The sequence below is a fragment of the Bacillus rossius genome, chromosome 1, assembly GCF_032445375.1.
Source record: "Bacillus rossius redtenbacheri isolate Brsri chromosome 1, Brsri_v3, whole genome shotgun sequence".
Taxonomy (NCBI): Eukaryota; Metazoa; Arthropoda; class Insecta; order Phasmatodea; family Bacillidae; genus Bacillus; species Bacillus rossius.
Window position 1 is genome coordinate 249,196,699 of NC_086330.1, and position 19,178 is coordinate 249,215,876.

General features: G+C 34.8%; 1 protein-coding gene across 5 annotated transcripts in view; it reads right to left on the bottom strand.

Annotated features, from left to right (window-relative positions):
- The window catches only part of LOC134527457 (U1 small nuclear ribonucleoprotein A-like), a 120,900-nt gene that overhangs the window by 70,705 nt on the left and 31,017 nt on the right, over nucleotides 1-19,178 (bottom strand). For 3 of the 5 annotated variants that reach the window (XM_063360150.1, XM_063360153.1, XM_063360148.1), the window contains exons 3-5: nucleotides 11,409-11,537; nucleotides 8,465-8,527; nucleotides 6,758-6,899 (exon numbers count right to left, since the gene is read on the bottom strand). In XM_063360150.1, coding sequence (XP_063216220.1) covers nucleotides 6,758-6,899; nucleotides 8,465-8,527; nucleotides 11,409-11,537 — 334 coding nt within the window. The remainder of the gene's footprint in view (nucleotides 1-6,757; nucleotides 6,900-8,464; nucleotides 8,528-11,408; nucleotides 11,538-19,178) is intronic. The other 2 variants (XM_063360149.1, XM_063360152.1) reach the window with 2 other exon arrangements.

Genomic DNA, 19,178 nt, shown 5'->3' on the forward strand with positions numbered 1-19,178 from the left:
GTATTTGGGATGCGTACTTGTTATAAAATCGAGTTATTAAAACGAAATAATAATAATCCCCTACCGTGAACAAAACTTTTATAAACGTATATATAACATTTGAAACTATTACTTATCAAGTATGGCCTCGTGGCTGAGCGAGCAGCGGCGCTGTAATCTGATTGCAAGGTTGTCGGTTCGAATCTCGTCAGGTGAAATTTTTTTTGAACTTGTAAAAATAAATACGGTGCACGTAACATTTCAAAAGTAATAAATATATTTGAATAATGAATACAAATAAAAGTTTATTAATTAAATTGTACATTTCATTTCACTCCTTTGTATCCATACAAAATAGTGATAATTCAATAAAAATGATTCAATTTTATTCATAAAAGTATGCAGAGGTAGATTTTATCATACAAAAGATAGAAAAATTAAAACAAAATTCTTCCTCAAAGAATATAATATTTTTAATGCCTAAATGGTTTGGTTGCAAAAACCTATTACGGCTCAGTCTCAGGCCGAATATGATATTTCCTTTTCTTCTGGATCAATCATTTCATCAATGTTTTGTTATGACGTTGTCACGTTAAACTATCGTCCGTAAACCGACTTTACAGACAACCAATTTTTTTAATATCGCGTATTTTCACGTTTTTTTTGTTCTTATCTTAAAAGAGATAAAATAATAAAGCCGCTCTAATGAGATTTAATTGTTTCTTGGTTAACAAAAACTGTTAATTATCAAATATTGTTAATTGTTTATTTCCTAATTATTATTATTTACGCGACATACTGTACGCGTACGCAATACGACTCGATTCGTTGCTGAAACATAACATAGCATGTTATGCGGTATCAGATGTAACGAGTAACGTAACGATACGATAGTAGCGAGTGCTAATTGTTATAGTAACGAATACATACGGGTATGCTTTTTTCGTTACTTTTACACCTCTAGTGGCCGTGCGGGGCCGCCATCCAGCTCCGAACCTAGCGCGCGTCGCAGTCCTGTCTGCGTTCGTAACATTGCCCGCACCTTAAACAGTTTATACATCCCTTCCGGATATTCCCTTAATTGGTCCAAATGTACCAATTTAATCCGTCTTCTCTTTCCTCTCTGGATGTGATCGACTAAATTATTTAGCCGTTTCAAGACCTCATACAGGCCTTCCCATGCTGCTTGAAGCTTAAGACACCTTCCCTTCCTTCGTTGCGGGTTATACAGCCACAATAAATCACCCTCCTTAAATCAGGTTGAGTTAGCCTTCAGGTCGTACCTCGTATTAATTATATTCGTCGCTAATCGTTGATTTTTGTGGGCTTCTTCATGTATAAGCACCATTCGCTCCTCTAGACGATTCACATAATCAGTGGTGCTGGTTGGCTCTCTGCTTGGATGACCGAACTTGACGTCACAGGGAAGCCTCAATTCATGTCCAAACACAACACCAGTGGAGTCATGGATGGCAGACCTATATGCCATCAGAAACAACATTATGTGTTGATCCCAAACCTGTTGATGCTCGGCCTCAACCTTGGCAAGGTGTTCCTCGAGAACTCTGTTGAACGTTTCCACCATTCCATAAGACTGAGGATGTAGGGCTGTAGTCCTGGTTTTACTTATTTCCAGCAACCGACACACCTCCTAAAATATTTGACTCTAAACGAGACCTTGGTCTGAGTGGAGCTCCATTGGTACCCCAAATCTTCAAATGAAGTTGTTGACTATTGCGTCTGCAATAGTAGTAGCTTCTTGGTTAGGAAGCGAATAAGCCTCTGGCCACTTACTGAAGTAATCCATTGCTACCAGAATATACCGGTTACCATCTTAAGTATTGGGAAATGTTCCAGCGATATCGATGGTTATCCTCTCAAAGGGGGCCCCTACATTGTATGCCCTCATTTTCCCACGACTCCGGTGCTGTGGCCCTTTTTTTTAGCCGAGCATGCTTCGCATTGTTTACACCAAGCCTCCAAATCCTGGCGACACCTCAACCAATAGTACCATTGACGGATCTTGGCTACTTTCGTTCAACCCTAGATGACCACCAGAGTTACCATCGTGGATTTCTTTCAACACCTCTGCCAATAGACTCTTTGGAATGAGTAGTTGCATGGTAACTACTTTTCCATTTGGACTCTCCCTTGCCCTCATTAGTAGCCCATTCACGATTCTCAAGGCTTCCCACTGTGCCCAGTAAGTTTTCACAGCCCTTCGGTCACAGGAAATCTCATGCCATATTGGACATCCAGTACCATTCTCTAGCCAGCCTATAATAGGTGCCTGGTCAGTATCTTGCCGCTGCACTGCTTTCAAGCTGGCATTATCCTATTTATCTTCCCCATTAATTATCATTGTTTGCCGAACATCTTAGATTCTCTTATTTTTCTCCGCCCTATTGCAATGGTTACAATCTACCTTGCAAGTTCTTCGAGAGAGGGCATCGGCATTGCTGTGAATTCATTCAGCCTTTCGTGTGTTCTAACCGAGAATAATTCTGCTGTGATGACTTCCTGCGAGTGGGACAGTCCCACTGGATGTTTGCGATTTACTTAGAGGAAATAGTTATCACAGAAAAATATAAAATGCCCGTGGGAATCCGAATGAATTTTATTATTTCTAAACTAACGAAAACACAATGAACAAAATACTTTCTGTTAATTTACGATATTTATAATAACATAAATTGAAACATAAGCAAGCAAGATAAATAAGTGTTTCATAGATGAAGCTACATATTAGATATTTACTGAAATAAAATACATTTTGCGTTTAACACCAAGCCCTATGACGAATGACATTAAAATTATCAATATTTTAAACCTAGCGGAAAATGTTACAATGTAATTCTATTTATATTTTAATTTTGGTGTTTCATACACCAAGGAAAGTAAAAACAAACATTAGAACAAAGAACTGTTAATCAATAAAAAAAGTTTTAAAAATAACTTGAGAACAATTGACATATTTAATATATATATAAAATGTTGTATTTTTAGTAATATAAGATATAAAAATGTTTATAAAATGACTATTGGGGAATTTTAAGTATAATATTAGCCTCATATTTATAATGTCAACTTAAAATAAAATATTATTTTACTTCAGGTATAAAGTCAAAGCTATTACTTTGACAGAATTTACATCATCCTATTATACCACTATATGCCTCATGTCTTTAAAAAATTTCCAAACATTGTAAAATTAATAAATTATCACTGTGAAGGAAATAAAAAAAAAAAATTTTCTCATTTACAGTATATTCTAGCTAATCTGATGGAAACAGTATTGGAATTAACTGTTTTACAACGCCTATTTGACTAAAAAAAAAGCAAGCACTTACAAGAGTTAAAAAGTGCATATTAGCTGAAATACACTTAATTAACGAGATTAAGTTTCTTAACGTAAACTCACATTATTTTTTGACTCATAGGCGTTTTAAATTCCAAGAAGAATAAACCAGTTAGGATTCAATCATGTAACATATTTTGATAGACAAAAAAAAACACTGACATCTAAAAATTGTATAATTTTTTCACGCGAATATACTGTAGCGTTTGAAAATTTCCAGTGACACTAATAAATATATATTTTTTAATTTGGTGTTTGGTTCTTTGTAGCTAATTTTAATTCTCTAGGATAGGTTCATCCGTACCAGAAACGTCCTGTGCGAGACAGGAACTTAGTTTTCAAGCTCATTGATGCTGCTTTACAGGTGTTTATTTACTTCTCAAAAAGTTAAACTCTCTTAAGAGCTACGCGTTTTTCCCGTAAGTTGATTTCATTGAAAGAAGATAGAATTTCTGAGCTGAGAAGTACTTTCTGAAACTTTAAATATATTTTTGACTACTACAATATACACGAGGGATTAATTATAGTATTAGACGTGGAAAACATTGAAGAATGACAAATAAAACCAGATAACTGAAGATTTATTTAACTATGCGTACACAAAGAATCATATTTAAAGTTTTCCTTACATGAGGAACAAATATGAATAACTTATGATACACACGAATGAAAAATCACATAATGAACAAGATTAAACTTAGCAGTCTTATTTTAATTATGTTTGTCTGGAATCCAGCTGCTGCTACGGAGTGCTAAAATAAAATTATACTTAAAACTAAAACTAACCGAAAACTAACCTCTCGCTTAGTCACTTATATCAAGTGCATGTCAAGGAAAAGCTTTCCAGAACAACACAATGTGACAAATTCGAGGGACATGTCTGATTTCCTGCATAGATAAACCAAGCAGAACCCACGTGATAAAGTGGTGATATGTGAGAGTGAATATGCAAAAATACCTTCTGAAGAACGCAACAGTTAAAGAAGAGGAAATGTTCACAAAACACTACAAAACATCCAATGACAGTGTGGATAAGAGGACTTATGAGCTAGAGACAACAGCCAAGGAGTGCCAACTACGTTCGTAGCTATTAATGTTATGGACGATACTGTGCGATATTTCTGTGCATAATCTAAAACACAAAATTCAAAGCAAAAGCAATGTGTTTAAGAAGTAATAAATAATACCACACAAATTGTACTTATTTTTGTAGCTTTACAAATAATAATTATATTTTAATCGCAAAATATCGTCCGATAAGACCCAAATTACTATAAGGGTTATGTTATCTGCTGTACAGGTACTGCATGTGAAAAAACAACAAAACATTACTGAGCTTATAAATGCTGCTGAGTTAGCAGAAGAGGGTGCTTAGTAAGGAGTCTATGATGGTGTTAAAAAAAGCCGCAATACCAGTATTCCATTTGCTAAGAAACACTAAATTTGCTATCATAATATATTATTATAATTTCAAACAGATAACTGGTTTTGCGAAAACTTGCACAGGAAGATAACACGGTTAAGGAAATGAAACAACTCAAGTTGCAAAGAATTGAAAACGTCTCTCCTAATTTATTTAACGGAAAACTGTACATTAAATAATGGTTTTTTTCTGTTTTAAGACATTGTCTCACGGCTACTCATTTATGAAAAAGTTTTAACTTTTTTGGGCTAGAAAATTACTGTAAAATACAACCTTATAAATGAAAGCTCACACTCTACCAGCGCTCCTAGAGAGAGTTTTTGAAGGACCAGCTTTGAAGAAGATTTGAAGTACCTAGTTATCTCTTGGATCGTCTACCGATGAAAAAATGGTTGAATTTAGTGAAAAAACAAACCTAATTAAAGGAAACCTATGCATGGTTACATTTTTTTTTATCAAACTGAAAATATTGCTCCATGTCATAAATTTAAATAATGCAACAATCCAAAAAATATACTTATCCTTTATTGAGATTTACACAAAAATATAACACATCTTTGTAAATATCTGTAAAAAAAATTTGGCAAAAGAGCACTGCGTGCTGGGATGCCATTCCAAAAAATGTACAAAACATGTAAAGGGTGAAAATATGTGTGAATAAAAAACCTATTAAATTGTAAATTGTAAATTGTTCACGTAACAAGTTATAAAACGTGTTAGTAAATAGATTGTATTTAAATGGATTAGTAAAACAATTTTATGACTCCATTATGTTCGTGAATACATTTATGAGCGCCGAGTGAAGAATAAAGTTAATTTGGTCTGTTTTAACACGCGTGTGTTCTTAGTGTATGTTATAACGATATAAAGACTGTATTGAAATAAATTGGGACCCATTAAAATTAACTAAATTAACGCTTTAGTTTTGTTTAAACATAGCATAATTTCTCTCCCTTATTAAAAATAAAATAAAATTTAACATTTCGTGTTGTTTTATAGCTATATTTTCGAAGCCCATTATTGACTTTTAATCACAAAATACACAATAAATATCTGTTAGATTTCCATTCTTATGAGGTTTAAATAATACTATTAAAATTATCTTGGCTTAAAACAGAAATGATCTATTATATGCAATAATATGTACTTTGCTAATGTGTATGTATTTTACTATGTATAAATTTAGATTAAAATTTTAAAATTTTTAATGCTTTGATATTATTAGAAGCAATAAAGCTAAAATGCTTTACCATAACTGAAATAAAATGAAACACACATATATATAGTCATTTAATTTTTTTAAAAATAATTAAAATATATATATTACATTCTGTTATTTTACGTAAATTTTAAAGTCGTAAAAAATACATTAAACATGTACATTATGTAATTTATTTATGTTACTAAGCGCGATTTTGATCATGTTTATGACGTTATCATTGAGTGTAAACAACAAATCAATTCCAAGTATCGTAAACTAATTTTTTCTTATTATTTTTGCAGATAATCTACTGTACCTACGTTTATTAGCAACCATGTTTAGTTATTACATCATAATGACACAAAAAGCGTCCATTGGGCTTATTTAATTGGGATCAGCGCGTCGTAGCCGTGAGACTGAGCTTTTCAAATCTTGAAATCAACTATTAATCGAAGTTGGTCATGTTCGGAAAAAAATACTCAGTTCTGTGACCTTCTTTGTCCGTCGACATGTATTATAAGTTGTCAGCAGATGCCGTTACTCTCACAGAAATATTAAAAAAAAATATTTTTACATTTTGTACATTATTTTTTGTTTGATAGTTCCTCTTGTTAGTTTCAAACATGAGCCTCCGACAACATGGCCACCAAGACAAGGTGCTCGAGGTCACAGAACCGGCAGCCGCGAGCCGCGTGGTCTCCCTGCGCTGTCCGCCGAGCCGGCGGCGGGCGGCGGGGCGCGCCCGGGGCGGCAGTCGCGCGGGGCGTGCCCCCCGCCCGGGTCGCGTGGTACTTACGTCCAGTGAGAGGGTGCATGAGAGTCGGGTGCGAGGTGGCGGCATTCGCGGCGGCTTGCTTGGGCTTGCTAACCTTCGTGTTACTTTTGGCAAACTCCAGCCTGATGGTCTGGGGCATGTCCGGGTCAAACCTGACGCCCTGCTGCAAAAAAAGGTCGCCCCGTGGAACAAAACAAAAAAAAAAAGGAGAAAAAAAGGGCGTTCTTAGTATCCACAATTTTTTTTTTGTTTTACAATTACAACCAGTAAAAATCACTTGCCAGATGGCTTTGTGCGTGTATATAGGTGTATGCGTTCCACATCAAAATAAAGTTAATATTTTACTTAGCCCAAAAATCACGGGTATTTTTCAAAAAATGCACGACACTTTAAAAACAATTTTTTATATTCACTATCATTGTTAAAAATTGTTCAAAACAAGACAAAAATCGTCCTTCATTTAAAATTTTTCATTTTATTGAAATAATTTGTAGTTTTATTTTGCAAGGCTGGGATTGAAACTGAAACTTTTTAAGAAAACACGAGGGAATTAGTTACAACTGGAGGCATTCTACGGAAGGCGGTAGTGATTGTGTGCCGAAAACGGTTTCATAGACAGGCATCTAACAGGTGCTTTCCAAAAATGAGCGGGAAATGTTGCGCCGTGACACGAGTGTCACGGGTGTCACGGGTGTCACTCTGCTAGAATATCCAGTAGGGATGGGTGACGTGGTGCGTGCGAGCCAGTGCACTCAACTCGTGGTGCGGTCCTGCTAGCGAGCTCGGCTCACGAGCCATGCACAAACCCACTACCAGGTCGTTTAGCTGAAGGTCGCTAGCTGGTTGTATACACAGAATATACAGCAGAAAACCTCTGTCACGTGGCTGAACAGTCTGCGAGGGGGAGCCAGTGAGTGTTGGCAACACTGCCTCTTGTTCTGAGGGCCGTCTCCAGAGATTTTTCTGAGCCAACGACTGCGGTATTTTGATAAGCACTGACACTTTTGTACTGCCCATCAGGATTATTGACTATTAAAAATTTTTCTTAATTGTTCGTAGTTTTCTTTGCAGTACATAAAGTAGATTAAGTGTAAACTGTCAATATGAAAAACCACACTCTGGCTTCCTCTCAGGATTGTTTTCAAGAGAACCACGTACATGAAATATATTATATACTAAAATGAAAGTGAAATACTTATTATTAAAAAGCAAATACTGTCACTAAATACTTCTTTTAAAGCCCACGGATCAATACAGTTGTCAATAGCAGTCTTCAATTACCTTGACATGTATTGAACAATAGCTCAATCCACTTACGAATTACCAGAGTATTAATCTAGCTCCATACTATTGCTACAGCAGACAGCCAAAAAAGTTAGACATTCATTTAGTGTTCAGCGTGTCTCGTGGATTTGTGATACTTTAATGACTGTAACACACTTATTTCGTTTTATCATTTATTGTAAGAATCTTAGCCAAATTCAAACGCGGAGAAATAGTGCGACGAATCCAATAAATTAGTATCTTACTAAGCAAACAACTTGTATCCGCATCGAGTATGTAATGAATATTCTTGTACTATCTCATTATTCCATGGTATCAATGTAATGATCATGATGAAGTGAATGCTGCCGGACTAACACAGTGGCGTGGAGCATGTGCGCCGGGATGCGAGCCGAGTGGCGCACAGTGAGAGAGCGCATGCCACGACGTGCACCAATCACGCACCTGCAGGTCTTGCTTGGCCGCCTCCGCGCCGGCTCTGGTGTTGAAAGTCACAAATCCAACTGGCTGGAAAACACAACAGGAGACTTCGTCATCTTCACGGACACACACCGCCCACTCAGCACATCAGTCTCATCACCTGCCCCACCACAGGGCTACACCGACAGACAATCACAGGCTCTACATCAGTGCGAGGACGACAGATACGAACAGCATGGCTAGCACGGAGAAACAAATACACAAATTACCACAAGACTTTAAACACTTTTTATAAACTGAAAAACTAAAATTCTTGCATTATAATCAATATTACTTTACTTCTAGCAAGTTTCAAACTAAGTATCTAAGCTTAGAATGTTATTGTTTTTAATTAATGCGTATTTTATAATTCTTAATTTTGCAGAAGGTATTTTGTAGCCGCGCGTTGATAAAGGGTAGTGGAACTTGACAAGAAGATTGTCTAATTTAATATTCAAAGTTAATGTTTTAATTTACTCCCTTCATACAAAAATAAAGTGTGATTTACTACGATAGAAAAAAAAATCGAAGTCTTAAAACTAAGTAAAGTAAAATACAAACAAAACACTTGAAAATACGACTTATCTTCATAAACCTTCTGAAAAAATTGACTATTTTAGGAGAGCTTAGGACCACACATTTATGGAATGCGTTGGTACGGTACTAAACAGTATTGATTAATAATTGTTGCACTAAACGATCTTTTAACATTAACATTTTTAATTACCATTTTTCACTATAAATACGAAACTCTTAATTCAAAATAGCAAATTACTATGTTAAGTACTTGTATGGTTTTACAAACAGCCAGAGTAAGTGAAACCTTTAGCTTCTGCACAATTTAAAACATAGAATAAATGATAAATATCTACCCAAATACTACAACAACAAAATGGACAACAAGTGATTTTATTCTCAGTAAATACATGGAAAATTTACCATAGCTCAATAAACTAAGTTTTTCCAATCGTACGCCGAATTAATTTAGGCTATATGTATAAATCTGTCTACAAATATAGTTTAATAATCTTATTTTAACTATCTGAAATGTACTTTTCCGCAAGACTGAAAATCATAATTACATTTGTAATGAAATTTTTTCTCTGTATGTGAAATATAAATCGTTTAAGGAAAAAATACAATTTATGAACTGAATAAAAATACTAAAAAAAAAACATAATTTTTCAGTATCTTCAAAATTATTAGATGACTTTACATAAAAAACACTTACTATATTGCAAAAAAAAATAGTAACTGTATGTTTTTATATTAAGGTTTTAGTATTGCAATGTAAAGTAAGCTGTGATGTTATTTCTCTCGACTTATAATAAAATCATTCGCGATAAAATGTCTGAATGTTACATTAAAAAGAAAAGATTATAGGAAAAGTCTAATTACATAGTTTAGAATCAAACATTAACTTTTTAAAAGTTGTGCCTATTTGTATTTGTTTTTGCATCGTTAAAAACTTATTGAATAGGTTTTTATTAAAAAACATTTTTGTTATTATTTTTTGGCTATGTTAAAAACACTATGCTTCTTATAATAATGAAATTTTACTAAGGGTGGAACAAGGGTTCATTATGGGTTAAGAAATAAAAACTTATTGGAATGTTTTATTTTTTAAATTCAATTGACAAACATTAAAAAAAATGCGTGGGTTTAAATTTCTAGTAAAAAATATTATCTCTCAAAATAAAATAGCGTAAATTCCTCCTAAGAAAGTCACAATGGGGTAGGTTAAATTTTTACAGAAAGATGTAAATCACCGAATCTACTAAAGGCAAAGTTTGTGGTAACTGGGCATGCATTAAACACACATAAAGTTGTGTAGCGAGTGAAAAAGGGTGAAGTTGGTTTTTATAATGAAAAAAAGTATCATACTTTTATAATTAAATACGCGATATTGAAATATTGGGTAGAAATGATAACGATACTATAACTGCCAACATCACTTTAACATTTTCCGTTTTTTCACTTAAAAATGTTTAAAGGATGTTAATTCTATATCCAAAACTGCCAACTAGGCATAACTAACATACATAAAATATTAACTAATCTAATATGATAAAATAAATGTGTATGGTTTAAAACAGGCTTAACGTTTATCGATATCCATTTAAGAACGAGATAATAACTTTGCATTATAAATAGGAATAGAAAAAAAAATCATCAAATACGTCGAGGTGGTAAAAATGAGATCAGATTTCACATTGAAAATGAAGACCAGACTGTTATTTAACTTTTTAAGTTGCACCCCTTTAGGAAAAAGAGGGACAGTAAGACGTTAGTGAAATTTGGATCATTAAGTCTATGTATTGGTACACAATCGATTAATACGAAGAATATAAATTATAATATTTCTAATCTACATTAAAAATAAAGATGTAAATGTTTTACTAGTTCTAAACATGTATTCCTTATTGGGTGAAAAATAGTAAAATTTATTTTGTTCAGTTTCCAATTAAATCCAATAATAATGATAATTATAAGTTCAAAATAACATAATTCATTCCATAATAAAGTTGAAAGGTATAATATATCTCCGAATATATTAAAAAGGAATTTCAAGAACTTGAACCAGTAATCTACATTAAAGAAAACAGGCTTTTAAACGTTATCATCTTAGAAATTCCTACCCTGAATGAGTTTGTTGTGAATACAAGCTTGTATTTTTTGTTTTACTGAACAGTGTTTGGAAGTTATTACAAAATTATATAAGAAAATTACAATATTTGTAGGTGAAAAGCTGCGGATATTTTGTCATGAGATTAAAAATTACCTTGATATAACTGTAGGATGACATTTATGAAAACTCTCCCGCCACATTGGTAAAATGAATGGGACGTAAGAATCCTATGTGCAAGTTGCAAACGTGGGCGGCTGTTCTGTGAACACCCCAAACTGAGCGGATCAAATGAGTGCTTGCCTTCGTAACGAAAACATCCCTGTGGTCTCTTCCTTCTAAGCCCGGCCAGTGGTAATGCTGAGCTAATGGACTGCTCGTGTAAACCGTAGGTGAGTAGCCGTGGGGGTGTGTCATCCAATCGACCCCAACCTACAAATAGTTTAAGATGTCGTCAACGGAAATCTGCGTAGCACACATTTGAATTTATTACTCTTTCAAAGGGAAGATGAAACATTTTCCTAATCTGTGCAATATGAGGATAGGCACCAAAGCAGTACGTACCAGACATTTATTGATGAATTTAATTATTTTCGAGCGTAATAAAGCAAATTCGTAAATTTTAAATGTAAAAAATTAAAGGAATGAAATTATTATATTTAAAAATTTGAATTAATTATTGTTTTGTAATTCTAAACAGTTTTCGTGCTCATTACAAACAATTAAAAATAATGTTCACGATGTGCAATAATCTCGTTAACATTGGTTGTAAACGACCAAGACGTATCTGAAAGTAAAGATGGAATACAAAGTATTTACGAGTAAATATGCGGTTTAGAAAACATGCTCCCCTTTCCACTAAATAACCTATAGTTTGATTTCTGATTATACTCAGCGATTCTTATATTATATATAAATGTATGTATCAAGGTCCTTTTGAAGCCACACTAACCTTTAAAAAAAATAACAAAAAATAAAACGTTTAGTTTATTTATATTATTATGTGGTATTTAACAATATAGACTTTTTATTCAAATATAAAAGCAGGGATTGCGTGGGACATAACCTATACATACATGTTCCCTTGTGGAATCATAAATGGAGAACTTGTTTTCATGATAATAAAGGTGGTGCAGAAGTTCTAAATTGTACTGAGGAACACTCGCTTCAAAAAATAAACATAATTTCACATAAAATATTATCATTTCTACATAATATATTATTTTAAAAAAGGTAAGTTTTAAAATAAATTCGATAAAAAGTATACAAATAACTATTTCTTTTTCTTTTTTATTTCTGCGTTGAGTCCATGTGCACAAATCCACAACCCAGAGGTAAAGAAGTAGTTAATTACTGTAGTCATTAAAGCCTGAATGTAGATTTACTGTTTCATAACATGTAAATATAACACAAAATTGATATTTATAGTAGTGTTACTTGATTAAACACTATAATTTAAAAAACTACATTTAGCTCCTTGAACGTTGAACGGATGATCGGGCTTGTGGAACCTTAGTAAGGTGCTTTTGACGGAGCGATTCAATTTTCATAACGTCTCTGAAAATTTAAATTTTATTTTTTCAATTTCAAAACATGTATCAAACTACCAGTACACACAATGTAGGTTTGCACTTTAACTTTCGATGTTAATCGATGTGAATTGCGCTCCGTGACAACTCCTGCTAAAAGGAATGCAGGCAAAGTAGGTGTACTGAAAGCGTAATAGGTTTCGCACGGACGTGAAAGAAGGCAGGCAGATAAAGATAACTGTGGGTAGTAGTATATGAATGGGGCTCTTGACGCTCTCGCTGGCGCGAGGTGAAGGTGCCGGTCAATGACCGACCGAACACTGATGTCAATGCGGCCATCTTGGATGACCTTGACTTTGACCTTTGACTTTGACCCTTGACCTTGAACTTCATAAACTTCGTTTTTACCTTGACATTTTAAACTTAACCTTTCCCTCTGTCGCCATCTTAAATTTCGCCATTGTGAACTCTTATGGCACGTATGCTATCCTGGCTCTGACATTACATTCACTTTTTTCGATTCTGACAGCAGTTACACCATATTGTTGTTGTTATCTGCTGGAATTCACGATCTTGGATGACCCCGGAGGCCGCCATATTAGAAACCGACATCTTTGCTCTGTCTCATGCCCGTAAGTTTGATGTTCCATTACCTGCCAGTGGTATTGTGGTCCTTATTGGCATATTACATTTAATTTTTTTATACAAAATACATTGAAACTGTGGTGATTCGAACCATGAGAACTAGAAACTCTGGGTTAGAAAACATACGCCTTTGACCGCACGGCCATTGAATTAAATAAGGCGTATAAAAAATAACACACACATATTCGGTCTTGTAGGTTTTTGAATTTGAAGGAATAATTGCATCACTCATTAAAGGGCATTGCTGCCATCTTTATTTTCAATACAGGTGCGCTAGTTAACACACATAACATGATAGAGGGCGCCACCGCCATATTATTTTCAGTAATCGATATAAGGAGCGCTAGTGTCACGTAGTACACATGCCATCTGCTAGAGTGCGCTGCTGCCATATTGATTTAACTTTTCCCGCTAGAGTGCAGTAATATTAAAAAACATATAGTCAATGGTCACGATATCAGCCATCTTGTCAGCTGTCATGACCGTCATCTTGAGAATATGTAATTATTAATCTTGATTCGGGGAAAATTAAAAAAAAAAAACATTAAAAATAATTTGTTAAAATAATGATTCATTCAATCAATATCCATTCTCAGTTCGATTCTTAGTCAGTGATAAGAGTTACTATAGTTTAAAATAAATTTTTAATTCTGTTTCTCAATACATTTCAAGGAGTTAATTAAACATTATCTTTACTTAAATCGACTCTATACAAGATACCTGACCGACAAAATAAATACGTTGTCTCTGTGCTTACCATGAAAGTCTAATTTTTTACTACACGTCGAACATTTTAAACAGATCATGTATGATGTCAAACGTATAGACCAGGCGTCTCCAAACCAGGAGAACAATTATGATCTGACTACAGACTTGTCGGTGCACAATCAACGAAAATGACGTATTTGGAAGCACATTAAAAAAGTAAGCACATTTGGAAGCACACTCTAAAATAAAGCACATTTAGTAGCACATTCATCTCGGTAGGATAATATCTCATCGGAGGGATACGTTCTCATCAGGGATACACTCCCATCACAGGGATACGGTCTCGTCAGAGGAATACGATCTCATATGAAGGATACGATCTTGTCAGAGGGATACGATCTCATCGGTGGGATACGATCTCATCAGAGGGATATGATCTCATCACAGGGATACGATCTCAGCACAAGGATACAATCTCATCATAGGAATACGATCTCATCATAGGGATATGATCTCATCAGAGGGATTCGACACTACATACTTGTCTACATGCTTTTAACGAAAAGGATATACGTTTACACGAAGATTAAACTCGGTAGGATACGATCGCCAATTTATGTTAGGCTACAATTCCTCCAACTGTCTTTGGCTTCAACAGCTCAGCGATATTGTGTTACAAGATTACAAGGATACTTGGTTACGAAGTTAAAAGATTTCGAAGCTATACGGCTACAAGGCGACGAGGTTACGAGGCTACAAATATTCAAGACTCCAACTCTCTAGGGCTCCAACAGCTCCAGCGATATTAGACTACAAGATTACGGGGCTACATGGCTACGAAGCCACAAGTCTACGACGTTACAAGGCCACGAAGCAACGGGACTAAGAGGCTACAAGTTTTCAAGGCTCTATCTTTCTTTGGATCCAACAGATTTAACGACATTTGGCTACAAGGCTACGAGGCTACAATGATACGAGTCTACATGGCTACAATTAGCTACGTGACTGCAATGTTACGAGGCTATAAGGCTACGAGTCTACAAGGCTCCAAATGGCTATGAGTCTACAAGGCTCCAAATGTCTATGAGTCTACATGGCCACATTTGGCTACTTGGATACGAAGCAACATGGATACGAAACTACATGACTATGACGCTACATGACTTTGAGGCTACAATGCCACGAGGCTGAAAAGCTACAAGTCTTCGAGTCTACAAGGCCACAAAACAATGAGGCTATGAGGTTACAAGTCTACGAGGTTACAAGGCCACGACGTTACAAGGCCACGAGGCTATGTGACTACGAGGCTACAAGTATTCAAGGCTCCAAATGGCTTTATCTCCAACAGCTCCAACAACATTTGGCTTCAAGGCTACGAGGTTACAAGGATACGAAGCTACAAGTCTACGATACTTAAAGGCTACGATACTACGAGGCTACAGAACTACGAAGATACAAGACTATGAAGCTACGAGGCAAATTTAATAAATGAATAAATGACTACACGGCTCCAACTGGCTACGAGGCTACAAGGCCCCAAGGCTACAAGGCTACGATATAACGAGGGTACGAGTCTATAATGTTCCAACTTGCTACAATAGCTCCATTCATCAGCGAGAGTTAATGTATCTGATGCAAAAGAATTTGTTGCAAGTAGTCCCAATTCTTGCCAACAGATGTCCTCAAATATTCTGTTGAGGTAAATATTATTTAATTTTCATGTGGGGTGCGGGATGCTCACTCATAGTCGCCAGCGAAGGAGGGCTACTCTAGACATCAAGGAGAAGGAAAAGCGTCTTGCATGGCAGTGTTTATCAACTGTTTCAAGGCATTGTAACAGACTGAGTAATGATTATTTTTTTAAATTCCACCTGTTAGTGTTTCTGAGTTGTTTTAAGACAAATTAATCGTCTGGTAATGAATCTTTTTTGTCTCAATTACATGTAATGAAATATTGCAAGTGCTGATTTGGTAACAGAAATTTACTAATGAAACGAAACTCTGAATAAAATTGCATGTCTGATTACAAAAAAATGCAGGGACTCGTTCCTTTTTAATAACCAGAATAGCTTGGAGAATAACAGCAGAAGTCTCGCCAGGAATAACCAGCAGTACACGGAGAAAACCAATAAAATATTGGTATGAATAATTAAGAGCCCTTGGAGAAACCACAGGAATAATCTGGAGCACATGAAAAAAACCAACGCACGTTTTGCTAAATCAAGATCAGTGAATCACAAAAATTATATTAAAAAATTAAAAAAAAAAAATCTGGCTTGTTCTAGAACTCTATCCTTGCTGACAAAGGAAAAGTTCAAAAGCTGTCATGGTTCGAATCACCTCGGTTCCAATGGATTTAGTATAAAAAAAATTAAAATTAATATAGCTATAAGTACCACAATACCATTGGCACGTAATGGAACATCGACCTTACGTGCATGAGACATAGCAAAGTTGGCGCTCTCTAAGATCCATCAGCAGAAACAAAGATGTGGGTTTTCAAGATTGCGGCCTCCAGCAGAACAGAAAAAACCAAGATGGCAGTCGTGACATAATCCAAGATGGCGACCTCTAGCAGATAACAAGATGGTGGAATTTCTGTCAAAATCGAAAAAAAGTGACTATAATGACAGATCCATGATGGCAGATGTGGCATCAGAATTCAAGATAGCAACAATAACGAAAATTGCAACGTTCGGGGAGTGGGGTGAGCGATTTCAAGATGGCGAAATTAAAGATGGCGACTGAGGTTGAAGGTCAAGGTTAAAATCTGATTGTCAAGGTCAAAATCTAAGTTTAAGATAAAGGTCAAAGTTCAAGGTGTAGTATCAAAATCAAAGGTCAAGTTAAAGGTAATTCAAGATGGATCAAAGGTCAAGTTCAAGTTAATCCAAGATAACCGCCGCGATATTAGATTTCGGTCGGTCATTGACCGGCACCTCCACTTCGCACCGGCACCAGTCATCTACTACTGTTGATGTACGACGCTACGGGGTAACACCGCGTCAGTCGCAGCCTGGCCTACTGTATTCTACGAGTATTCTACAAGTGAATCATACTTGCTTCTACGAAGTTCTCAAGCTGCGTTTAATTTCCATTACTGTTCAGTGTATGGCTCTCCGCCTCAGAACCATAGCCTTCGTCGTAACTTGCACGTTTATCAAGTACACCAAAGATTACGCTGTTTCACCATTACAGTTATGATGACATTTTGTGGCTTTTAACACAACTTTATCTCTTAGAGTTCTTTCACGTATAGTATCATAAATTTAATGTCTAAAACTCCAATTTAAAAAGTCTAAAAAATTGTTCTCTTGGTGTTAGGATCGTTTGCACTTTTTAATAGTTTTTTTAAAAAAATTCAGCTCAGTTTTATATTCTATCTACTAACAGTTGTAATAGTTATTTCATTTGGCGTTTTTTGATGTATAAACTCCTTAACTCTAGGTATACAGCATTTGATACGAGTTATTTCTTGAATGTAACGGAAGTCAAATGAACGGAAATGTGTAACCACGGTGCCGAACTCGTCAAGATGGCAAACCCAAGTATAGCAATCTAAACCCGTTCACAGTCACTTACGTAAACAATAGGGGACAAACAAAACGTATTGGTGTGCCAAATTAATTTTTATGACAGTGAAACTACCCTGGAATATATTTGGAATACTAAATTAGTCATAGTAAAAATAAATCACAAGTTTTACAACACGTAATAAACTGGCATTTAATTGTAAAATGCTTGGTAACGCAGCGACAGAGGATACGGCTGAGAAGCCCGTCTCTGAAAATACTTTTTAAATTTTTTGAAAAACATTATTACATAATATAATAAGCGCAATGAGATTAATGATTGCTTGTAGCAAGTATTAACAGACTGAGTTCAGTCATTTGTTTAAGCAAAAACAAATATACCAAAATATATTTAGTGATGTAGTATGTGCTTTTTTTTAAACTGTTTATGTTTAATATTTTAGTATGGTCATAGCCTTTAAGTATAAATTCTAGCGTGTGCGGAAACTTTATATTATTAATTGTTTATTGAATTTTAACAAGATGGTCAGTATTTTATTCCAGAGCCGGGGTTTAGACATTTTAAAAGTCTTTTTCACTTTTATTGTAGCCACTTCTAATGGTTTGAATTTCCGTCTGGTTAGGTTGCTATCTGCATGTGATGGTCGCAAGCAACGTTTACGATTCAGACAGCGAATTCTAGTGGCGAGTGCAGAAAGTACGTGTGTGATTCGCGTCCATAATTTTTTTACTCGTAAAGCGAATATTCTATGTATAAGTTTATTTATCATATTCTGCATTATTTTATATAATTATGGTTAAATTTTGAGTCCATGTTTCGTATTATAAGTTTATTTGCAACATCAGAAAACATGAATTTGTTCATTACCAAGGTTAGATGTTTACACATCACTAGCGAGTACTGAAAGTCTTGAACTTTTTTTAAAAATTTTATTTGATATAAGATATCATTTTTATTGATTTAAAGCACATGAAATATTTTAAATATATTTTAGCAATCTTGTGATTGCAGCCTATATGTCAAACAAGGGTGAATATAAACTGGCGTAAATTAAAGCATTTAGTATTTAAACAGTAAATAATTGTTCACTATATCAATAAAATTTAGTCTAATTTACTTCAATACTCTTTATTTTTTTAGTTTAAGCCTTTTTATATTTACTCTCTTGCAGTATTTGTGTTTGATAAAACGTTAAAAATGTGAGCTTTTACTATGCCTTCCTAAACTGTAATCACTAAAAACAGGTAATAAAGTTTTTTTTTGTCATTGGTTGTGTCATCGGTTAAAAAGCACTTTTTTTGTAAGAAGTATGATATACAGCCTGTCTTAAACGTATTAAATAAGCACTATTTCAACTAATGCACAGTTTCTTGACAAGAGTTGTGTAAAATTAAATTGTAAGGTTTTAACTGTGAGCTTTAGTATAAAGGTATATGTTCTTACATTATGCGACATGTTATTTTCCCCATGTTTTAGGTTCAACTTGACCATCCGAATAAATTGAATATCTAACAGGATTATTTATGTAAAAGAAAAATATGAATGTACTAGCTGCAATGCCCGGCGTTGCCCGGGCTGAACACAGGGTGAAGGGGACCTTTTTCGAAATCAGATGTAGTTAGTAATTGTCTTCTTAATTTGAATGTCAAGTTGAAAA